Source organism: Camelina sativa, chromosome 20 (genome assembly GCF_000633955.1).
Source record: "Camelina sativa cultivar DH55 chromosome 20, Cs, whole genome shotgun sequence".
In the NCBI taxonomy this organism is placed as follows: Eukaryota; Viridiplantae; Streptophyta; class Magnoliopsida; order Brassicales; family Brassicaceae; genus Camelina; species Camelina sativa.
Window position 1 is genome coordinate 2,109,275 of NC_025704.1, and position 24,139 is coordinate 2,133,413.

Genomic DNA, 24,139 nt, shown 5'->3' on the forward strand with positions numbered 1-24,139 from the left:
ACAATTATCCTCACAGCTGCTTAGGCGGAAACTAATTTCATAGGATATGCATGTAACGAAATTTTGATTTGATGATAGCATAATCTGGACCAGCGGTTCACGCGTGCTTCAAGCGCTTTACCTTGTCTTCTCCCGTCATCAAGGTAATCTCCATAACGAGTTTGAGTATATCCCCAATGTAATCACTCTGCTTTCCTTTAATGAAACAGTAAGGCAACACGAGAGAGATTGATGTAAAACCACAGACCTTTCTCAAGGTTTCAGACACAGCAACTGCAACCCAAGTTGGCCATATGGCAATATCAACCAAATTCCCAAGTGCAACAAATGGAGATGCAGATATAAGCTAATTCCATCATCACTTACCATTTCTCAGCCAAAGATGGCATTTGTGAGGTAAAATCTAGAGCCTATTAACGTCTATCAAATGCACGTGGAACAGATGAAACAGAAAACAGAGTCCTCTGTTTTGCGTTATTCTAGTAACTTCTATATAAAAAGTTAAAAACATCTTGTAAAACCAATTGCTAACGTACGTATATAAACAAGTAGTATTGTATTGCATCACGTATACGGTATACACCACGATAATTGTAATTAGGCATAAAATAATTGTTATATATTTTTGTTTTGTGGGAAGATCGGGTTTGAGACAGAAGGGAAAGAAGAGGAGAAACTGAAGGTGAAGAATGCGAATGTGGTGGGAATGATGCAGCGATGGTATCTGTCTGGAAGTAGAGGAGTCTCTCCTTCGACCATTGTCTCCCTCGCCGATGAGCTGTCCACACTTTTAACCTAGAATCCCTTATAAAAAAATGTTGTGTGTGTGTTGTTTTATGTCGCTGTTAAATAAGACATTGTGTTTGGTTATCTTTATAAGATGATTAATGCATAGTCGGAAAAAAAAGGATGTTGATTTTGTTGAAATTTATAAACATCATCTTGTTCTTGTTATAACTTCTACCATCAAGAATTTTTTTTTTTAGCTGTAGCCTGTAGTTACAGTCAAAGTGTATCTGATCACAGTAATCTGGAAAATCATGTAACATCTCAATTTAAGCCAGCTTTACTTGTTACAATTCGACTTTGACATTTGGATTTGGAAAGGATACAGATTAAGTTTTGTGGGATTTATTGTATGAATCGTGGCTAAAATATAATTCAACCAATTTAGTTGATTTCTATTGTAGTATTTGGTTTGTGATGATGTAGTGTGAGTGTGTGACAATAAGCAGGATACAGAGAGCGCATGCATGCATACTAGAGAGAAGCAATCGATGCAACAATGATGGTTTAACAATTTGACTAGGTAAACTGAAAACTACACGTGGCAAAACCCAAGACGTTAATGAAAAATGGAAAGTTTATACCCGAACCAGCTTCCGACCGTTGGTTTATCACCGAACCTAGGGTTCGATATTGCTCCGGAGTTTGCTATCCTAAGTGTAGGAAAAGGAAACTTGAGTCGTAAACATTAATTAGTTTATAAATAGTCCAATCGGTTTTAGTTTCATGATCCGAGAGAAGCAGAGAAAGAGAGAGTTTAAAGAGAGCACGAGTTATATGGAGCGACGAAGATGCAATTTCATGCTTCGATTTCTCTGATTTCTTTTTCGATTTTCATCTTTGATTTCTTCTGATCAGTTGTTGGATTTGCCCTAATCTCTTGGTTCCTAGTTGTTCGACGCCTGTGAATCACAGCCTGTGATGTCGTTGCTCTTCGTCAAAACCAGATCACTAGAGACGACGACACGTGATGGAAGATGATTTTTTGATTCTTCGTTCGCATGGATCAGATCAAAAGTATACGTGTGATATCTTCTCCCGCGATTCGTCGAGGCGGCTGGGTTTGTGTACGAGTAATCAAAAACAGAGTAATCGCGTGACGTTCACGCAAAAAAACCAAATTTTCCTCACGTTGGAGAACCCAAAAACCTAGTTCCCCTCCGATCTTCCTCGACGAAGCTCCAGCCATTGTGAATTCGTCGCCATTCTGACTCTGCTCCATCGGTCGATGTCGAGATTCAGTGCCTGCCACCTAACTCTGTTCCATCACCGCTACTTTGTGTTTTCCACCGCCATGCCATGCCATGAAGCCACCGCAGAGTCATCAAACCCCTTGGAGTCGAGTCTTCACAAAAACGCCAACAGAAGCAGAAGTTGATGTCCAGCCCATCAAGAAATAAGAGGCCCATGAAGAAAATGCATCCTATGGACCAGGTTAATTCTAATCCCTTCTTTTTTTTTTTTTTTTCAATTCAAAATTAATAGATTTCAAAAAATTTACAGAAAAGGTTTTATTTGTTTTTTTAAAAAAAAATCATTCAGTTCTTCTTTTCACCTTTTTCTTAATATTTTTAATAATGGAAATTTGTATACTACATTTATAAGACAATGTGAGAGAACTAACAAGACTTTGGATCCAGTCATTTGACTTAGTCATTTGTTTGTTAGAGATTCCATAAGTTTAAATTGTTCTCACATTGTTTTCTAGATTTAGCATGCAAGTTTTTATTTTGAAAATATTGTTTTCATTTTTTTTTATGGATTTTAAAGCTTTTTAAAATTAAAAATGCTAAGTTTATAAGTGATGTAAAAATGACCTAGTCATTTGTATGTTAGAGATTCCACAAGTTCAAATTGTTTTCACATAATTTTATAGATTTAGCATTTTTTGGTTTTTTTTGTTTTTTTTTTCATTTTTTATAAAGTTTTTTAAAATTAAAAAATATTAAGTTTAAAGTGATGTTAAAATTTTTGACAAAAAAAAACTAAGCCATGTTAAAACTAATCAATTTTGGATTTAGTCATCTAACATAGTCATTTATTCTTTAGAGATTCCATAAGTTCCAAATTGTTTTCACATTGTTTTGTAGTTTTGGCATACAAGTTTTTATTTGTTGAATTTTTTTTTTTAAGATTCCATAAGTTAAAATTATTTTGTAGATTTTACGCTTTTGCAAACAAGTTTTTTTTAAATGTTGTTTTTAATACAGATTTCAAAATTTAAATGTGTATCATAAATTCTATATATGTTATGAAACAAATTTAATCGTAGTAAGATTTAACCGCATCATCTGAAACAAAAAACCGACTGAGGCCAATCGGGACAAAAATCTCAAAACCAAAATCACAAATCGAGTAATAAGCCAAAACTTAGAAGATTATATATGTAAATTCTGCCTGAACCTTCCCTAATTGTAGACAGTGTGAATTTACAATATACATAAAGAACTAAAGAAGAAAACCCACTTTAACTAAAACCAAAACTCAACATGAAAGTGACGTGATATCTAGAGAAATTATTTCCTTATCATCCTCGTGAAGCTGTGTTTACATTGCCATGTCACCATCACGCGGGGGAACCAGTTGCCGGAGTCTGAAGTTCGAGGAGTGATTGTCTGCAAGTGGGGCAAGAGGAATGCGACAGCAACCAAGTGTCGATGCACTTGACGTGGAAGCCGTGGTTACATTTGGGCAAAACCCTAACTGTCTCTCCTTCAAGGAACTCTCCTAAACAGATCAAACACTCCGTTGCTTTCATCTTTAACTCAGGGCTGTATGAATCAACGGGAATCAGCTTCAACGCCCGTTTCTTGATCCCCTTTGCTGTGTTTGCGTTTGCGTTTGCGTTGGTGTCAACTAGTTCTTCGTTGGGTGTGAACCTTCTTGTACAGCGTAAGACATAGCGCAAGACCGAATTGAGGCCAAGAGAACAGATCAAGGCGCATAGAAGAGCTGCTAGTATGATCACCATGTTTGTATCCATGTTAGCTATATTCTTGTTGTTGCTGATAGAGTCTCCTAAGGTTCTAGGATTTGCATCCGTAGCTGAAATGGTTGGGGTTTCTTGCGTCTCAAGTAAAAACCTGCCCATCTGTAAAAGTTGAGAAACAGAGGCAGAATTATCTTTATGAACTCACCTTCAAGGTTCTTCGCCTACTTCTTATTGTTCCAGTTTGTGTTCGAATCGGACTACGAAAGAGATTGAGAGTAGAGATTCAAGTTTCTTCATGCTATGTATGATAATCAAGACTCAACAGAGCAGCTTCTGTTCTCTAATTTTCTCTGAGGCTTTCGAGTCCAATCTGGAACTCAAAGACCAAAAAAAGCCATTTCTCTGAGTCTCATATCCCTTATGATCTATTTCTTTATACAAGTTCTTCACTGGGTTTTACACAAAAGGATATAAGTTGTAGGAAATGGAGAGAGAGGGATGATGATGAGATGGTCGGTCCAAGAAATCTTTGGTTAGATTTGTTGATAGATAAAGTTGATAATTTAAGAGAGAATACAATCTTGCTGATTTTGTATAAATTAGTAATTGGGACAAACATAAAAGACAGGGCCAAAAAGACAATTAATAATGCAGAATATATTGTTGAGTAGATATTAAAATTGATGTATAACGAATTCACAATTAGTGGTCTTCAGAACTTTGGAATCAAGCCAGATGAAATCCACTATCACATAGAAAGAAACTAATAAAAAAAACATTCAAACATGATTTTTTCTTGAATAAACATATATATGTTGGGGTATCAGATTCTCAACTAATCATGATTATTAAAACATATTGTATTTGTTCCATCGTTTAGTATATACGAATTATACTTGAAAAACTAATCTTCAATCAACATATATATAGACATATAGTAACTGTATCATGTGTTATTAAGAGTTCTTTTTTTTCTTTTGTTAATTGTGAGGTACACTTACTATGTGCAACAAGGCGAAACAGGTACGACAACCTAAATGGTTTTGTTACATGTTAAATGTAATTTATTTCTATAACAACATCTAAAAAGCTTGAATAGTTTTCTACTATTTTCTCTTCACTATGAAATTGTTTCAATCATCAGGCCCGTCTCTACCCCATGGCAGAGTAGGCAAATGCCAGGGGTCCATCACAAAAATCAAAAAATTTCTTTAAGCAAAAGGGTCCAATGTTTTCAAAAAAAAAAAATTTATTAAGGATTTTTAGATTTTTTTTTAATTTGACAGAGGCTCCATTTAAGTTTAAGACGGTGACAATCATAAGAAAATGTAACTATTAGCTAGGTGGATGTAAACTTTTCTTTTTTCCTGTTTTTAACTTTTGATGAAAAGCAAATAAATAATGAAAAGAACTACAGTAGAAAGAAAACAAAGCGAGTTAATCCATTAATCTAGTAGTTTACTATCTTCAGGGTACATTGAAAAGTAGTTTTATGTTACCTAAAATGTGTAAAGTAATTAGATGGATTTGAATTGAATGGTCTACATAAAGGAAAAGGAAGAGTATCTGGGTGGGATCTTTGGTCCACATATTTGTAACATCCAATTCAACACATACGGATGTACAGATCAAACAAACACACGAGTACTCACGTAAGAGACACAAACACTTGTCTCTCTTAGATCCACTATCTCCATTATTACACTATTTATCTTTAAGACGAAAAGATATATAAATGTTTAAACATGATTACTTATACACTATTTTTTGAGAAAATATCCACGTTTTTTTTTGGAATGAGATGGAATAACCACAATAAATAAGACATATATTGCATCGGTTTTACGGAGTTGTGCTTGATAATTAACAAGTTATATGTAAATTAGGCGCCACTAGCTAGCCTTTGGTGGTATTAAGGCCGATTAAGTTACTATCTATTTAGAAGTTGGTGTCGGTGACTAAGGAAGGCTTTGGCGTATAATAATATCTAGCTAAGTTTAGTGTCGGTTTATGTCAGATTGAAATACTTAGGTCTAAACTCTAAAGGTATAAAATCAACTCAAACTATAATTGAATCAGAGCGGTGACAATTGTGGGTACAATTAGGAAGCAAACTATGACTATTTTCTGTTTTTTGTAGGCTAGAAATCAATTTGGTTCGGTAAATCTTGAAACCACGTGACATAAAAGAACATATAGTTAAGTCTAATGTTCGATTGTTTTCATAAAGTTGGTTAATCATTAACTGTTCGGGCCTTGATGAGCTGTCTATAACCCAATTAAGAGGCGGTTGTCTGATCGGTCCCTGTCTTCTTTGTTGGCACGGTTGGTTCTTGTCATCTGTGGCTCGTTCTTACTTCTTAATTCTTGTGACGTAGGTGTATGCTACTACTATGTCTGTAGTATACTTACATGGCCCGATATTGACGAGAACCCGCGTAACCGGTGGTTTTTAATTTCGATTATATATATATGACTTTTTTTTTACTATATAGTGGTTTTGGTCTTTTGGATGTGTAAATCAATTTACTTTTCGATATGACAAGAATAATGTAATAGAATGAATCAGTTGATAAACTGAGGAAGTCTGTTACCGGAAACAACGGACGATCTCATGCTCCTATATCTCTTTTGTTCAGTTTCATACGCCGATCGAGACTAACGTCGTCATGTTTTTGATTATCTCATGTTGCATGTTCTCTTTTTTTTTTTTTCTTCTTTTTTTTACTATTCATGTCTGACCAATTGACTTATATATATGAGAGCAGGGCCGGCTCAATTATTTTTGGGACCTTGTGCTCAATTTTAACTTTTTCCAGAAAACTAGGGTTATATTTGCAACATTTCAAACTTTAGGACCCTAAACCTTAAAGAAAAAATCACAAAAATCGAGGGACATGGTGCTTTTGCACCGTCTGCACTGCCTCTAAGCCCGGCCTGTATGAGAGTACTATATGATTTATGCAAGTGTGCGCAATTTTAATTAAGAAACGAACTTCACTAAATAAGACAAGATTTTTAGACTACGATATGATTATGATGAAATAGATAAACTCTTATTTCCTCATCTCATGACTAAATAAATGAATATTGTGAAGCTCTTGCACATACACTATATGATAATTAATCCTAAAAACACCAAAAAGAATCCTTCATATGTATATTTATATCAGTATATGGTTAACCGACTATTAGACATGTGAATCAGTGATGTGGGCTAGATAATTTAAAAACGATATGTGATCCACGTGGCACCAAAGCGGTATAGCCGTTGGAATTAATGGTTAAGCGCCTAACGGAATTGCATGTGAGACCTTTGCATAATGGCATAACCTACAAACGCAATTCCTGGAAATTAAGACCGATACGATTATGTCACCTTCTTCGACTGTACGTTTTGTCTAATATATTTTTGTAAATTTTTAAAAACTTAAGCTCATATGTGATCGAGATATGGAGTAGTGAACATCACTATATATACAAGTGAAGTCTTCAACGAATTACTAACCTCACTCATCTCCGAATTAGCCCCCATCAAAATCATGAATCTTACACAATATTCCCAAATTTTATTTGTTTCACTATGTACCTTCAGCCTCTGCTTCTACGTTATAAACTCTGACGACAACGGAGGAGGCTGGGAGAGAGGCCATGCCACCTTCTACGGCGGAGCTGATGCATCCGGCACAATGGGTACTTTAAACAAACTTTTCTATGAGCTCATAAATCATCACAAATTTATATTTAACATATTTAACCGCTGAAGTGGTTGAGGTTTTGTAGGTGGTGCGTGTGGGTACGGTAACTTGTACAGCCAAGGCTATGGGCTACAAACCGCGGCTCTGAGCACAGCTTTGTTCAATAATGGACAGAGATGTGGGGCTTGTTTTGAGCTACAGTGTGAGGATGATCCTGAGTGGTGCATCCCTGGTTCCATCATCATCTCAGCTACAAACTTCTGTCCACCAAACTTTGCCTTAGCCAATGATAATGGTGGTTGGTGCAATCCTCCCCTTAAGCACTTTGACTTAGCCGAGCCTGCCTTCCTCCAAATTGCTCAGTACCGAGCTGGAATCGTTCCTGTCGCATTCAGAAGGTACAAATTGTTGCCAAATATGAAGGAGAACAATTCAGTATACGGTTAAAATTAACTCTACGTACCATTCATGTTCTGTTATAATGACAGGGTTCCTTGTGCGAAAGGTGGAGGTATAAGGTTCACAATAAACGGGAATGCGTATTTCGACCTGGTGCTGATAACAAACGTGGGTGGTGCTGGAGATATAAGGGCCGTCTCTTTGAAAGGATCAAAGACTAATCAGTGGCAATCCTTGTCAAGAAACTGGGGACAGAATTGGCAAAGCAACACTTACCTTAGAGGTCAGAGCCTCTCTTTTCAAGTCATTGCTAGTGATGGTCGGGCTGTTGTGAGCTACGATGTTGTGCCTCGTGATTGGCAGTTCGGTCAAACTTTTGAAGGTGGACAATTCTAAATTTATGTATCAACTATCAAGCGAGAAACTATAGAAGAAGAGTTATGTTTAAGACAAGACTCTGCTTACTCTTCTATTTATTCTCATAAGAAAGACAAAGACAATGGAACAAGGGGACTTTGTATTCGTTAGCAAACAAATTAAATAATCGATGTGTTGATAATCTTTGACGTACAAAGCCTTCAAATTAAGAGCGCTCAGAGGCCAAAATACATAATTTTTTCATTATTTCGATTCCAAAGAACGAAAAGTTCAAATTTAAACATATTACTTTCAATAGTAACACGAGTATAGTATTTTGATATTAACAAGAGAAATTTCTAAAAATAAAGAATAATTAATTGTAACTAAAAAATAAATTGTCATACTCATACGTGAATTTGAAGTCAAACCGTGTGACGTCGAACGGTCAAAGTCTCAAAGATAATAGTTTTGGTTAAGTCTTGACGTCGTTGATTCTCTTGCTGGGTCCAGACGGCGGAACTGACCCTTTCGGAAGAGCGTTCAACACCAACGACCCGTATTTCCCGGTGACAAACGACGAAAGTTCCGCCGTGAAGTGATGATCCTCGCCGTCGCACCCTACCACCGTCGCCGTCTTGGAGACAACAGGGATCTCTCCGGAGAAGATAACGCCGTCGATCACCGACGGAATACCTACTGGAAATTTCCTAGCTGTTGAGTATGAAACAAGAGAGACGGAGATGAAGAAAATAATAACCAAAGCTCTGATTCTAGCCATTTTCTTGATTGTTTACGAGAGAAACACTCTGTCTTTTGTTTTTAATAATCTTCTTCTGTCACTGTGTTATTTGGTGAAGATCCGTGAATGTACATGTGTAGTATATATATATAACGTGTAAAGAGATAGTAGAGAGGTCACTGGTCGGTCAATGGCAGTTGCAGTCTTGCAAGAGATAACGCGGCAAGTCTTTGGACTTCAAAGAGTTGAATGACTAGGTCATTTGTTTCCGGTCCAATTGATATATATCATCACTTAAGACTTAAGTCTCGTGAAATTTGTAATATATATTACTTATATATTTTTCTGAATTCAAAATTAGGTGTCAATAACACATTTTCTGAGTTTGATTAGTAGCAGTAGTAGTTACTATTTTAGTACTTAAGTAGTAAAGAAAAGTCTGTGTTAATTAATTAATTCTAATTCCATTACTCGGATGGGCCTTTATTGGGCTATTTTGTAATTAAAAATAAACCTTCAGAAGTGATCACGCTGTTTTGGGCTTTGTCTTCTTCGTCTCTTACTTCTCCGATTTGCCTCTCATCGGTCTTCGGAGACGTTGACCTTTCGAGCTCGTAACAGCAAGAGGAATCCAAATGGCTGGCAGAATTCGATTAGATGCGGTTGTTTCGTCTATAGTCACGGTCCACCCCCACGAGATTCCGGCGTTGCTCCATTCCTCTTCCTGCTTCTTCTTCGTACCGATCTTCCCTTTATCTCTCTGTCTCCGATTTTGTTCGTGTTTCAACCATTGATTTCGAGTGTTCCTTAACTATGGCATTGGTTCTTCTTGTATCAGATTTTGAGCGCGTATTTTGTTGTTCTGCCACTCCGCGACGAAGGAGCAATATCGTTAGGATTGTCAAAGCTCCCTGGCCTGTTCGTAGGATCTCTGTTTCTCACTCTGATTGCTGCGCCTCTCTCAACCTTGATCTTCTCTTTACCCAATTTATCCAAATCCAAGGTACTCTTTTACCCAATTTAGATAAGTATCTTTATATTTCTTTTATAATCTTTTACACATACATGCTTTTCGAAATTTGCAGGCTTTGGTTATAATACATAGATTCTTTAGTCTATCGCTTGTTCTATGTTTTCTTCTTTGGCGAGCTTCTCCTACAGAGTCTAATTCAAAGGTAAGATAGGAGGAGACTTTTTATTATTATTATTATTATTCATAAGCTTCATGTATCTCATTGGTTTAACACACACTACTGCTTCAAAGGATGCAGTTGATTCGTCATCCAGTCTAACAAAAGATCCTAAATTTGGTATCGATGGAGCTAATCCTGTTTCTGGATGGGATAACCATGGCTGGTTTTACATTTCTGTTCGAGTTGGTTTTTTTCTTTGGGTATGACTAACTAACTCTTTAACATCCAAGTCCTTTGAATGTAGCTGTATACTTAAAACATTTGTTTTGTGTGTCCTAGGTTGCGTTGCTCAATCTCGTTGCTATATCTTCAACATGGGCTAGGATAATAGACGTTATGGATAGTGAGGTAGTTTCTACTTCCTTTTTAACTATATTTTTGAAGAATTGGGTATTGTTTCCAAGTATAACGTATTCTTCAATCCAGTCAGGTGCAAGATTGTTTGGTTTTGTTGGTGCTGGTGCTACCCTTGGACAGCTTTCTGGATCAGTGTTTGCTGCTACGACTGCTTGGATGGGTCCATGTAGGCATTACATTGTCTGATGATTGTTCTGTTTATAATATATGTACCTAGATGATAGATATATCTTCTTATGATGTGTTGATTTGAAAATCAATTTGATGTTCATTACAGATCTACTTCTATTTGCTGCTCTTTTGATGGAATTTGCTGCACAGTCTTCAAAAGGGATCACTAATGATATTACCCAGTCCTCTGAGGAGTTGTCTCCTCTAAGGTTAGCTAAGCTACAGTTTGTCTCCATATATGAAAGATGAATATGATTTTCAAGCCCACCCTTTATTTTTGCTACGTTTCCCCATTTATGTTTGGAATAATATTTGTCTTGAAGTCTTAAATTTCTAGTGCGAGTTTCACTTAATAATGCTCATTGTTGGTCTAGAAGTTGATCTTTGGTGTCATTTCTGTTAGGAGAACTGATCACGATGATCAAAGTGAGAGAAAACAGGAAGCTTCTTCTCCAAAAGTTGCTTCTCCGAAAGCTGCTTCTCCTAAATCGCCTATCTCCACAACCAGACCTCAGCTTTGGGCCATCTTAGACGGAATGAGACTTATACTAGCGTCGCCTTATCTTTTGCTCGTGTCTTTGTTCCTTTGGCTTGGTGCGGTCATTTCCTCATTCTTCTATTTCCAAGTAAGACAAATCTTTGTAATGATTTTCAGATAGAAGATTAACTAAATCATGTGAAGTTAATATCAGAAATAGCTAACAATGCAATAGTAGGCTTGTCACGTGAACCACCTTCTACCCTGTTATATACTATTCATTTGCCTGCCTAGTAACCAAGACTCATCGTTCTTCAACAGCCGTTTGAACAATATTCACAACATAAAGATTTAAAAATCCCTTTGTTTCTAGTGCTTGCAAATTATCGCCTTTGATACAAGCTGTTGCTTTAAAATTCAATTGTTTTCTTGAAGTGTATATATAAGAAAGCTGAACTCTTACTGTTTCACTGATGAAATAAAGTTCACTGCAGAAAGTGAATATAATTGCCGCGACAATCACATCTTCCATTGGTCGAAGAAGACTGTTTGCCCAGATAAACAGCTTCGTTGCAGTTTTCATACTCATTGGACAACTGACTCTAACGGTATGTTATATACGAGACAAAATTCACACGTTGATTCATCATACCTGGAAGTTTTCTTATCATGGTTCACATATATCTATTCGTATACTGAATCTTACAGGGCCGGATCTTGACTATAGCCGGTGTCACCATTGCAATATCTGCATCTCCATTTGTTGCACTTGGGAATTTGGTTGCTATTGCCATATGGCCAACTTGGGTTGCAGTTGCTGTGTCTGAAACCTTGAGAAAGGTCTGTGGTTTTACATCAATCTCTCTCGTGTTGCCTTACTGTTTCATTAAAGAGGTTGCACTTGCACATTTCATAACTTGGTAGGTGACAACTTATGTTGTAACTAGACCTGGAAGGGAACTCTTGTTCACCGTTGTCTCACAAGATGAGAAATACAAAGCTAAGGTACTGAATCTTTCCTTTGCTCAACTTCTAGTTAGAAAAACAGTTCTGCTAAAAGGAAAAGTTACACTTGGTTTTATTTCTCATTCTTTGCTCCATGGTTTCAGGTATGCATAGATGTGATTGTTCAACGACTTGGAGATGCTGCAGCTGCGGGACTATTTGAAGTCCTTACCATTGCCCTTGGCGGTCAAACATCAACTGCTTCACTCTATGCCTTGCCAGTATGATAAAAAGCTTCCTACTTTCAGACAGTTCTTTGTGTATGAGTAATATTTCTCCATGAAACTCCTCAACAAGTCTCCATTGTTTTTTTGACAGGTGTGTTTGATATGGATACTCACAGCGTTCTTCTTAGGCCGGAGACAAGAACAATTGGCAAAACTCCAGGTGGGTTCATCTTTATAGGAACAAAAGTCTTGAAAAAAAAAGTCGCATTGATGCAGAAGGTGAGAGGCTTCAACTTCACATGTAGGAGTTATGGGAAAGCAACTTAACCCCGACCGAGATGATGAAGGTTCAGAAGGCGGAGTAATGGTTAAAAGCTTAAAGAACTCAGATTTTTGGATTATACTGATAAATATTGTACAAAGGGAAGTTTTATTTCAGTTAGAGAAATTTATATCAACTGTATTTGTATCCCACATCTCCAAGCTTAGGAAGTGATAACTTGCAATAACGAAAGATTCAAAGAGTCAAGCGAAACCAATTCACGTGTGATGATGACGTGGCGATTTAATTGCATTGCAATATTGGGCTTTAGTGAATGCTATGCAAGGAATATGAAAATGGGCTTGATTCGAACTACTTAAATGGGCTTAACGTTGAAGCATGAAACCCTAGTGTTTTTACGTGTGTCTATAACTTGCATCCTCCGCCAACTTTGCCCTTTCTTCTATGCCTAGCTGCCTCTTGTCCACTTTTCCGGCGACAATGGTGAGGTTTTTTTCTTTATCATCCATGAAAACCTGAACCAATTTCTCCAAATCACGATTTTAATAAACAAATACGTGAAATACATTAATTCGTGAAATTTCTGCACTTGTTATTGTGTGACCTAAAAGTTTTCATTTCTTTTTCTTGTGGGTATTTAGACCAAGAGAACGAATAAGGCGGGAATCGTGGGCAAATATGGTGAGTGCCTTTATGAAACTATACCTCTGTTCTATGATAACTTGCACCCATGCAACTAAAGGACTGCGGTAAGGCCGGTGGTGCATACACAATGAAGTAAGCTGATGTAGGGAATCTGGAGCCTGCACGTGTACGAGGGAGATGTGAAGCAAGAAGAAACACGTGAGGCTAAAGCAAGCTGGACGTTAACGGAAAGCAAGGTAGACGTCACGGAAGAATAAAGTCGGTTAAACACTGTTAAGTAACCGACGTTTTAATCTATAAGGAGCACATGTTTAGCTCTGCTTTTCTTTATGCAAAATATCTGAATATTGTTAAGAACTCTCTGGAACTTTCCTCATCGTTTAGCCGGTTTCTCTTATCGAGATTCTTGCTGGTGAGATGACGATGCTGCGTTTATTTTGAACGTTGTACCGTTTATCGTATTGTTTGTTGAACCATTTTCCTTTTGAGCTACGTTACTGATTTATCGTTATCATTGGTATCAGAGCTAAACGAACCTCGGAAACAATGGCAGTCGAGACGAGATCACAGATGAACAGGCGAGATCTGAGTGGAGATGAAGCTCAGGAAGGAGAAACGGTGACGATCGGAGATACTCGAAGCTTACTTGATCGTACTCTGGCGATTGAGCGTGCGATTGAAGCACAGGACAAGAAGATGGAACAAAACATTGCCGATATGTTACAGATGATTAAACTAATTCCTGGTCAACAAGCTTCGACGAGCTTTCAACCTAAGGAAGAACAGAGTCCTTTGGCAGTATCAGCGAAGCCGGACTCAGGTGGTGGTGGGTTTGATCATCATCGTGGAGGGGGTAATGGATCTGGGAACTACTCAGGTGTTACGCGTTTGGGGAAGGTGGACTTCCCACGGTTTGACGGAGATCGTTGCTCAGAGTGGCTTGGTAAGGTGGAGGACTATTTTGTGTTGGATGCAACTCCAGATCACTCCAAGGTACGCATGGCTGCGATGCATTTTGATAGTCACGCTGCAGTGTGGCATCATGGACTCCTTCAAACACCGTTTGGTCAGAGCTTGTTACATGATTGGAACTCTTATAAACTGTTGATGAAAGAGAGATTTGTGGATGTATTGGAGGACCCGATAGCAGATCTAAAAAATTTGCAGGAAACAGAGGGGATAGTTGAATACCATCAGAAGTTTGAGGCGATCAGAACAAGAGTTTCACTCTCAGAGGACTATTTGGTTCGAGCTTACCTTGCAGGACTGCGCCTTGACACGCAGATGCACATCAGGATGTTCCAGCCTCAGTCTGTTCGTCAGTGCCTAGTGCTGGGGCGTCTCTATGAGAAGGCTCACCCGGTGGCTAAAGGAACTTCCCATGGGGGAACTCACGCCAAATTCTCTAGTGGTAACAACTCAACATCCGTAGCTAAACAAAACAATCATCACAAGAAGGATATCAGTCAGGATGTTGTGAGCAATGCTTTCCCAAAGCAAGCCAGGAAGTTTTTGTCACAGGAGGAAATGAGTGAAAGAAGGGCTAAAGGGTTATGTTTCCAATGTGATGAGAAATATACCCCGGATCATTACTTAAAGCATAAGAAAACACAAGTGTATATGATTGAGGTGGGAGGAGATGAGGAAGAAAGTGATCAAGATGAAGGGCAGGTGTTGGTAATGGAGGAGAGGGACATGCCAAGAGTATCGATTAGTGCCGTTGCAGGCATCTCTGACTATCGCACGTTGAAAGTGAGGGGAGTGCACAAGAAGAAAGTGATGTTTATTTTGCTTGACACAGGGTCTACGCATAACTTCATGGACCCCAGGGCAGCAAAGAAGTTGGGAGTAACAACGCAAACTGCAGGCATCTCTCGGGTAGCGGTTGCAGACGGTAGCAAGCTGAAAGTTCAAGGAAAGGTTTCACAGTTCCAGTGGGAGTTTCAAGGACATCTTTTTCGAGATGACTTTATGATTATTCCTCTTGGCGGGTGTGACATAGTGTTGGGGGTTCAGTGGTTAGCTCCTTTAGGAGACACTACATGGAACTTTCAAAAATTGGAGATGAGCTTCTGGTGGAACAAACAAAAGATTTTGCTACACGGTATCAAACCGGGTGCCGTCCGAACGGTGAAGGCTAAGAAATTTAACAGCTATGACGAGGAAGAGGTGCAAGTTTCAATGATCTGCGCTCATGAAATGGTTGAACAGGAGGAGGTGACCTTGTACGCAGTAGAAGTTAGTCGCAGAACAAATGAAGAAAATGCAGCAATTGTACAACTAAAAACAGAGTATGCAGACATTTTTGAGGAACCTACAGAACTACCACCGTTCAGGGAGAACCATGACCATCAAATTGTGTTGCAATCTGGTTCTGATCCGGTTAATCAAAGACCTTATCGTTACGCTGTATATCAGAAAAATGAAATAGACAAAATTGTGGAGGAGTTATTATCAGCAGGAACCATTAGAGTGAGCTCGAGCCCATTCTCTTCACCAGTGGTATTGGTTAAAAAGAAAGATAATTCGTGGAGGTTGTGTGTGGACTATAGAGAGCTAAATGGCATGACTGTCAAGAACCGGTTTCCCATTCCTTTAATTGATGATCTTATGGATGAGCTAGGGGGATCTCAGGTGTTCTCAAAGATTGACTTAAGGGCAGGTTATCACCAAGTCAGAATGACTCCAGATGATGTGCATAAGACAGCTTTTAAAACACACAGTGGTCACTTTGAATATCTGGTCATGCCCTTTGGCCTAACAAATGCACCTGCGACATTCCAAGGCCTCATGAACACTGTGTTCAAGGAATTTTTGCGGAAATTTGTTCTGATTTTCTTTGATGACATTTTAATATACAGCGTGAGCATGGAAGATCATATTGTTCACTTGGCGAAAGTGTTTCAATTGATGAGGAGTAACAAACTATTCGCTAAAGAGAGCAAGTGTGACTTTGCTGCTACCATGGTTGAGTATCTGGGACACTATATAGAAGCAGGTGGTGTGTCCACAGATCCTAACAAGGTGAAAGCTGTTGCTGAATGGCCCATTCCTTCGACGATCAAACAATTGAGAGGATTTTTGGGTTTGGCTGGGTATTACAGGCGTTTTGTCAAGAATTTTGGAACTATAGCTAGACCATTAACACTTTTGACAAACAAAGATTCATTTGTATGGTCAGAAGAAGCGTTAGCTGCATTCGCTAATCTGAAGGAGGCATTATGTCAAGCACCAGTTCTCGCCCTACCACTATTTGATGAACCATTCCTGGTTGAAACAGATGCATGCACGACAGGAATTGGAGCAGTATTAATGCAGAAGGGACATCCTCTTGCATTCATCAGTCGACACTTGAAAGGGAAGCAACTGCAGCTATCAATTTACGAAAAATAACTCTTGGCTGTGGTATTTGCGGTGCAAAAGTGGCGACATTACCTACTTCCGAATCATTTCGTCATTAAGACTGATCAGAGAAGCCTCAAATATCTCCTGGAGCAACGCTTAAACACTCCTCTACAACAGCAATGGCTGCCTAAGCTTTTAGAATTTGACTATGAAATTCAGTACAGACAAGGGAAAGAGAATGTTGCTGCAGATGCTTTGTCACGCGTTGAAGGAGCAGAAGTATTGCACATGGCGATGTCAGTCCTTGAATGTGACCTACTCAAGGACATACAAGCTCACTATGAGACAGATGCGGTGTTAAAACAAATCATTACTGACTTGGAGGCAGACCCAAATTCAAAGAAGCATTACTCTTGGAGCCAATCCATTTTACGGAGGAAGAATAAGATTGTGGTGCCACAGGAGACTTCGTTACGCAATTCCATACTTTAGTGGATGCATAGCTCCGGTACTGGTGGTCACTCAGGCCGTGATGCTACTTATCACAAGGTGAAGGGATTATTCTACTGGAAGGGCATGGCACTCGACATACAGAACTACATACGCAGCTGCACTGTTTGTCAGCAATGCAAATATGACACAGCTGCTTCTCCAGGATTGCTCCAACCTCTGCCTATTCCTGAGACAATCTGGACAGATCTCTCCATGGATTTTATTGATGGACTGCCAGTTTCTTCAGGTAAAACCGTGATCTTTGTGGTTGTGGATAGACTCACTAAGGCGGCGCACTTCATGGCTTTATCTCACCCGTACACTGCGATTTCAGTAGCTCAGGTGTTCATGGATACAGTTTACCGCTTACATGGCTGTCCCAAATCGATTGTTAGTGACAGAGACACTGTGTTTTTAAGTACTTTCTGGAAGGAGTTGTTTTCGCTACAGGGTGTTGAGCTGAGGTTCACTAGTGCTTACCATCCCCAAAGTGATGGTCAGACTGAAGTAGTGAATAGATGTTTGGAGACTTACCTGCGTTGTATGTGCAATGAGAAGCCACACTTATGGAGTGATTGGTTGCCACTCGCCGAGTTCTGGTATAACACCAACTTTCACTCTGCTACGCAGATGAGTCCTTTTGAAGCAGTGTATGGGCAAGCACCTCCAATCCACCTACCTTACTTGCCTGGTGAATCTAAAGTGGCTGTGGTGGCAAGAAGTCTACAAGAGAGAGAAGATATGTTACTGATTCTGAAGTTTCACTTGCTGCGAGCGCAACACAGGATGAAACAAATGGCAGATGCACATCGTTCAGACAGAACTTTTGAGATTGGGGATTTCGTGTATCTCAAACTACAACCATATCGTCAGGGTTCCGTGGTGGTTCGTGTTAATCAGAAGTTGGCTCCCAAGTACTATGGGCCATATAAAATTATTGATCGTTGTGGTAAGGTCGCGTATAAACTACTGCTGCCTGAGGGTTCACTTATTCACCCAGTCTTTCATGTCTCACAGTTGAAAGCAGCAGTAGGAGACGTGCACACTTCGACTCAATTACCATCTGTCGTGACTGATGTGCTTACTCGTGAGCCGGTTTTAATCTTGGATCGTCAAATGGTAAAAAGGAAGGGACGCGCGGCTACAAAGGTTCTGGTGCAGTGGTCTAACGAATCCAAGGACGAGGCGACATGGGAGTTCTTGTACGACCTGCAACGTAAGTTTCCTGCTTTTGAACCTTGTGGTCAAGGTTCTCCGAACAGGGGAGCTCTGATGTAGGGAATCTGGAGCCTGCACGTGTACGAGGGAGATGTGAAGCAAGAAGAAACACGTGAGGCTAAAGCAAGCTGGACGTTAACGGAAAGCAAGGTAGACGTCACGGAAGAATAAAGTCGGTTAAACACTGTTAAGTAACCGACGTTTTAATCTATAAGGAGCACATGTTTAGCTCTGCTTTTCTTTATGCAAAATATCTGAATATTGTTAAGAACTCTCTGGAACTTTCCTCATCGTTTAGCCGGTTTCTCTTATCGAGATTCTTGCTGGTGAGATGACGATGCTGCGTTTATTTTGAACGTTGTACCGTTTATCGTATTGTTTGTTGAACCATTTTCCTTTTGAGCTACGTTACTGATTTATCGTTATCATAAGCAAGAAAGATTCATGTTATTCTCATTCTTCCATTGTTTAATTGTGATGATTGGATTTTTTTGATCTGTTGTCTGTTGATACTTTTGGCAGCACTGCTAGTGCGGTGACAGTGAGAAGTACCATTAGACGGCTAAGAGAGCAAACCGAAAGCTAGAGACTGAACCATTTTACAAAGAATTTTCTTCATCTATTATTTATATAATACAGAACACAAACAAGTTCCTTAGTGGGTTTTGTTTTCGCTAGTGAAGTTCCTTGTTGTATTTTTGAGCAAACAAGAAATATTTACGTTTGGTTTTGTATCTTTACAGCGTTTTCGTTGAAATATTTACGTTTTGATAATGATGTTTTCTAAAAAGACGAGGACAAAAGAGGGCTAACCAGAAGAAAAAAAACACAAGAACACCTCTAAAAGGCACATATGAAGGATCAGCAGCCTCTATAGTCTCTATCTATATTTACATAAATCCCCAAAAAAAGAAATTCTAAACCTGTATACACAACCAAAAAGCCAAAAACCCTCTCCACTAAATCGGGATCCTCAGTAGTCCAGCAGAGTATCGTCTTCCCTGTTTCAATGATAGTAAAGGTGAGACAACAAGGGATATGGTAATGTTGTATCGTTCGGAGCTTGTGTATTAACTCATACCAAAACTCATGTCCGAAATGATCAGATGAATCATACTCCTCCTCTTCATGATGAACGTAGCTCTCATAAAACTGTAAAGTAGTCGGAAAAAACAAATTAAAGCATAGTGACAACTAATTATGCAAAAGACGGAAACACAGACAAGGCTTCTTTGGTTATTATATAAAGAATGAGTCTGACCTTGTCATATCTCCCAACATTTTTCGAATCTGCCTCATCATCTGCCTGCAAATTGGTCATCACAATGTTCAGCAACCTCTGGTTCAAACTTAGCAACGTATAATTTCAAAGGAAATTGTATGCAAATGTTGCAACCCTTTGCGAATTACTTATAAAACCGTAAGTATGTCACAAGAAGATCTCTTTATTAACTACCATTAAACCTAATTCAAGCCTACAGCTACCTCAAGTATGCCTAACTAACCAACTTAGCATATTCTAATACCCTGTAAACTCAAGAATCTTCCAATGTACCTTGTAAATAGTTTTAGCTTCTTGGTTTAATTTTCTGCTGTGGGCCAAATCAACCTCCATAGCACGAGCATTGAAGGGTTTTTGTTCCTGAAAAACAAGCATTAAGGATGCAAAAAAGAGTGTCTTTTTTCGTATGTATAAATAATCAGATACCTCTGGCAACATGGTCTTCCACACATCGAAACATATTCTGCTAGCATCCACCAAGTTTCCATTGTACTTTCCCCTAAAATCCTCTCTATAGAAAGAAAAAAATGGTGTTACTGAAGAGTTTACTCACTCACTACTCAGATTTCACACTATCAACTCATCAAGAACCAACAAAAGGATCAACCTTTTACCTAAAAGGAAAGACATTGACCATAATGAATTAACTTCATCACTCCCCTTTCTAGACTTAAGCATTCAAAATTTCACTTTTCACTTACATCTAAAACCCCAAGAAAGTGACTAGAAAATTTAACCACAGCCGTTTTAAGCTAACAAAGTAAAAGTCTTTGGTTACTGTACAAGAAGAAGACGAACGGTGATCTAGGCTCATCTTCAAAGCTCTCGACTGGTTTCGAGATATTATCAACTTTGCCACTCGCAATGTACTTGAATCTCTTCACTTCCTTTCTTTTCTCACCGCAGCAGCACTCGTGCATATCAAGCAGAGCAATCGCTATCATAACACCACATTCTTCACTGTAATATATAAAATTCCCAAAACAGAGTATCACTAAGTAAAATCCTAAATGAAAACTGAATCGACGAATCCAAAAAAACTTTTGAGCAATACCATTTCTCAAAAGCGCTTCCATCAGCAGCACGACGAACTGCTTGAACCCTTTTACGAGCTCTCGGCCGAATCGCCATTAATGCTTTAATCAACGAATTTTTCTATTTCTGACAGAGCAAACAAAAGTTCTAACCTTTACTGTCTCAGGTGCACGAGCGCTCAACTTCGGATTGCTTACGTGTCAATTAGCGTATTTTAGCGTTAATAGATTTTAGTGCTAAAGTGCGCTTAACAGATAACGCGCGGGACACACTTGGCGCGTCCTTAAAAACAGAGGAAATTTTCCCGCTTGAAAAGCTTAATTAGTTTTGATAACCAATAGTATTTAGACACGTAATCATTATTTTAAAATAAAATTTCATTAGATTTTAATCCGAAAATACACACTTACTTCAATACAAAACATGTAAAGATAAAAAACATTAAAAAGGGATCTTCCATAATTTTTTTTTGGAGGAAGACCAATCTTATTATTCTCACCAATTCAAATAACAAAAGGTAAAATCCAATAGGAAAAAGACACGTGGAGTGGTTTAAATCAGTTGGTCCTCCCGCACATTTTGCGAATCTCACCGCTACTACCAGTCAAGGGGCTAATATCACCCATCTTGATCATAGCCGCGGTGAAGTCGGAGCTAAAGCTCGACGGGCTGTTGCTGTAGCCACGGACGATGGAGTCAGTGGAGCCGCCGTTGAAGAGCTCCTGGTCAGAATGTAGGAGACCTTTTTGTGCCACGAGGTTCTTGAAGTAGTTGTTGTCGAAAGAAGCCGCCGTGGTCACGTCGAGTGGAGCTAGGTTTCCGTCGCCGGAGCCGGTTGCTCTAGGGCAGGTTCGTTGACGTGTGGTTGCGAATGCTGCGTTGATGTTTGTCTCGTTGTAGATTCTTGCTCGGAAGCTCGTGCAACGGGCTTGTCCGATCGTGTGAGCGCCTGTAAACAAAATAAAAATGAATGATTAGTTTAACAGTTGACTTAAATATCTGTTGATTGAGTATCATTTGAATTACTTAATTAGTCGGTGTTGCGTAACAGTAATCTACTAATCTAATATGATTACGTAATTTTGGCAAATAAAAACAGAATAAGTCGGTGGTGCGTTACAAAAATGTGTTGAAAAAACAAATACAAAGAAACAAAAGAAGAGTCGACAAAAATCCAACAACACAATCAAATTATATTTTACTTTGTGTCGAATATGTTGACTCATATGGTCCTTTGAAAATTTTTTTTTTCTATCTTTCATCATTCTTTTTTATTTTTGTAGGACAAATAGGTGACAGACAAAACTTTAAGTAATCTTATTTTATAAAACACGAACACATTTTAGGAAATTAATTTTCTTGTCACGATATTCTAAAATATGCAAACAACGTTAGTATAGATAGCAAGTATTAAAACGAAAAAGGAATTGGGTTAAGAAGAGAAACGAAACGGACCGGAGAGGGCAACCATATCTCTGGTGGATAGGCCAACGGCACTGAAACTACTAATGAGTTGGCTCAGACTCGAAGTCGGTCCAGGAATGTTACTATTCGCGGCCGCTTGGCTCGCCGTTCTTGCATCTCTTCTTCCTACTTTCACATTCCAATTCGGTCCTCCAAGCTTCAACAAAGACAAAGACGAATATTGTTAATTAGACCGGTTTAATCTTTTTAAATTTGCAAAACCGGACTGAGAGAGGAAAATATGGAGCTTACAGCTACGACGGAGTCTCTAGCTGCAATGGCTAAGATATCAGCACAAGACACAACACCGGGACATGCTTTCTCAACCGCTGATTTGATGTTGTCGATCACATTAAACCCGCGAGCGGAATTGCGGTTCGGGTTCGCGTTTTGTTCTCCCGTGAAGCTCGATGTGTCATCTAGTAGGATCGAACCGTCGCATCCCTACATACAGTACGTAAGTTATGATTATGAGTCTGTTTCTTGGGATGCAAGCTAAGGAATACAGAAAAGAAAAAAGTATAAAAGAAAGACTTAATTACGTTGACGAAGCAATCGTGGAAGAAGAGACGGAGGATAGATCCACCCATGCGAGCCTCGCTTCTAACGGCAGATTTAACGGCAGTTTGGACGGTGGAGAGGAGGTTAGGGCAAGAAGTTGAGTAGAAATTAGTCGTGAGTTGGGCGTCGACGACGTTATTGTTATTACCTTGAAGAAAAAGTGTAACCACGAGAACTAGAATAGAAATAAGTTGATTTGAAGCCATGGTTTTGTTAGGTGAAAGCAAAAGACTTGAACAAGACTTAGAGTTGATTATAGTATTTGAAGAACAAAGCATAACAGAATCGAGGTTTATATAGAGACGTGAAGGATGTTCTAAAGTGATATATTGGTGACCCAACGCGTTGAAAAATGTGTACTTCATGTTATTTTTATTTACCTTAATTTTCATGACTCATGAGGGTTGAATTATCATTTTGCATGGAATCGACTTTGTAATTATCTCCGTAGGACAGAGAGGTTAAACTAAACCAAATTTTGTAAGCGATAATTCCCTAATGTCAACTAAATAGTATATCAATCGGATTTTTATTATACTTTTTAATTTCACTAGTCGAAATTGAAAATAATTTTACGTTGGATGGAAATATATATATCTATAAACAACGCGTTGTGACTGTTTGAAAATTTGTTATTCGTTATTGTGAACTCTTCTTTCTTGCTAATATCAAATACTTGTTTAGCCATCTTACCGATTGATGATTCGATATGCATACTAATACTTTTTTCCCCCGTTACCAGCATAGAAAAAGGAAAGGGTTTTGGGAAACTATGTGAAAACGCGTCTTGTTTAATTAAGATAGAGCTCCGCCACAAAAGTGTATATACATGTGTCGAAATCTGTCTTTTTTATCTTTTTTTTTTTTTTTTTGTATGTGTCCAAAATCTCTTTATCTCCAATGTTTTCAAACATCAAAAAGGCAGAGAGATATCAAGAAACGATTTACATTATTGATGATCTTTGGTAAAATATGCCACGAAAATTGTAACAGTTCGGACTATAAAATAAACAGCAACTAGGATAACGTTAAAAAAATCATCAATCGTGTGTAACTCACAGAGTCGTCGTCGTACGTAATTGAAGATGCGTGGATTTTGTTAGCAATTATTTTTTGACTGTTCGTAAGTGAACAATATATACGAACAAAAAAATCGTGATGATACATATGGTCAACTATTGAACTTATTTTTCTACATTTGTGAGTAACAAACTTAGAGATTTGAAGAAAGATGAATTAAAATTGACGATCGAAGAAACGTGGGAGGACGAAGACAAACATATATATGGCATTTACTAATATCACAAATTCTAAAATTGTTGATGCAGACATAGCTAAAAACAATTGATCTAACTATCAATATCAAAAAATTTATTAAAAATCCTACAATTAAATAGTGTTGGTTCAACGTACCGGTTTGAAAAGTGTTTACTGTTATGAAATCGAATTTAAATTGTACATGTCTTACAAGTGAGGAAGAGATGAGTTATGCTTGTAGATCCACCACATGTTACACATTACTCACCCGA

General features: G+C 38.4%; 6 protein-coding genes and 1 long non-coding RNA gene across 11 annotated transcripts; 3 read left to right on the forward strand and 4 right to left on the reverse strand.

Annotated features, from left to right (window-relative positions):
• On the forward strand, positions 344-954 carry LOC104768726. Its single transcript, XR_764280.2, has 2 exons — positions 344-396; positions 641-954. It is a non-coding gene; the product is annotated as an uncharacterized LOC104768726 (long non-coding RNA).
• Positions 3,079-4,313, reverse strand: LOC104768727 (RING-H2 finger protein ATL73-like). The gene has a single exon (XM_010492760.2). The coding sequence runs from the start codon at positions 3,875-3,877 to the stop codon at positions 3,353-3,355; it is 525 nt and encodes a 174-aa protein (XP_010491062.1). The 5' UTR covers positions 3,878-4,313; the 3' UTR covers positions 3,079-3,352.
• On the forward strand, positions 7,180-8,349 carry LOC104768729 (expansin-A2-like). Its single transcript, XM_010492763.2, has 3 exons — positions 7,180-7,411; positions 7,502-7,814; positions 7,905-8,349. The coding sequence occupies exons 1-3, from the start codon at positions 7,261-7,263 to the stop codon at positions 8,209-8,211; spliced, it is 771 nt and encodes a 256-aa protein (XP_010491065.1). The 5' UTR covers positions 7,180-7,260; the 3' UTR covers positions 8,212-8,349.
• LOC104768728 lies at positions 8,504-9,006 on the reverse strand. The gene has a single exon (XM_019242267.1). It carries the CDS (start codon positions 8,951-8,953, stop codon positions 8,648-8,650), a length of 306 nt encoding a protein of 101 aa, XP_019097812.1. The 5' UTR covers positions 8,954-9,006; the 3' UTR covers positions 8,504-8,647.
• LOC104768730 lies at positions 9,468-12,814 on the forward strand. 4 transcript variants are annotated; one of them, XM_010492764.2, is made up of 14 exons: positions 9,468-9,651; positions 9,753-9,917; positions 10,000-10,089; positions 10,179-10,307; positions 10,387-10,455; positions 10,534-10,630; positions 10,742-10,844; positions 11,039-11,261; positions 11,608-11,721; positions 11,822-11,953; positions 12,038-12,118; positions 12,223-12,339; positions 12,437-12,505; positions 12,591-12,814. In XM_010492764.2, the coding sequence occupies exons 1-14, from the start codon at positions 9,550-9,552 to the stop codon at positions 12,648-12,650; spliced, it is 1,551 nt and encodes a 516-aa protein (XP_010491066.1). In that variant the 5' UTR covers positions 9,468-9,549; the 3' UTR covers positions 12,651-12,814. The 4 variants fall into 4 exon arrangements, 3 of the variants coding, with proteins under 3 accessions (XP_010491066.1, XP_019097276.1, XP_019097277.1); XR_002036886.1 differs by having other exon boundaries at positions 11,598-11,721; positions 12,437-12,814; XM_019241731.1 differs by having other exon boundaries at positions 12,437-12,814.
• On the reverse strand, positions 19,011-20,754 carry LOC104768731 (high mobility group B protein 7-like). Of its 2 annotated transcripts, none has more exons than XM_010492766.2 (7): positions 20,605-20,754; positions 20,349-20,510; positions 19,977-20,061; positions 19,824-19,910; positions 19,530-19,574; positions 19,350-19,420; positions 19,011-19,269 (listed from the first exon to the last, which is right to left on the reverse strand). In XM_010492766.2, exons 1-7 carry the CDS (start codon positions 20,679-20,681, stop codon positions 19,242-19,244), a joined length of 555 nt encoding a protein of 184 aa, XP_010491068.1. In that variant the 5' UTR covers positions 20,682-20,754; the 3' UTR covers positions 19,011-19,241. The 2 variants fall into 2 exon arrangements, with proteins under 2 accessions (XP_010491068.1, XP_010491067.1); XM_010492765.2 differs by having other exon boundaries at positions 20,334-20,510; positions 20,605-20,749.
• Positions 20,945-22,882, reverse strand: LOC104768732 (peroxidase 52-like). The gene is made up of 4 exons (XM_010492767.1): positions 22,592-22,882; positions 22,302-22,493; positions 22,041-22,206; positions 20,945-21,534 (listed from the first exon to the last, which is right to left on the reverse strand). Exons 1-4 carry the CDS (start codon positions 22,814-22,816, stop codon positions 21,143-21,145), a joined length of 975 nt encoding a protein of 324 aa, XP_010491069.1. The 5' UTR covers positions 22,817-22,882; the 3' UTR covers positions 20,945-21,142.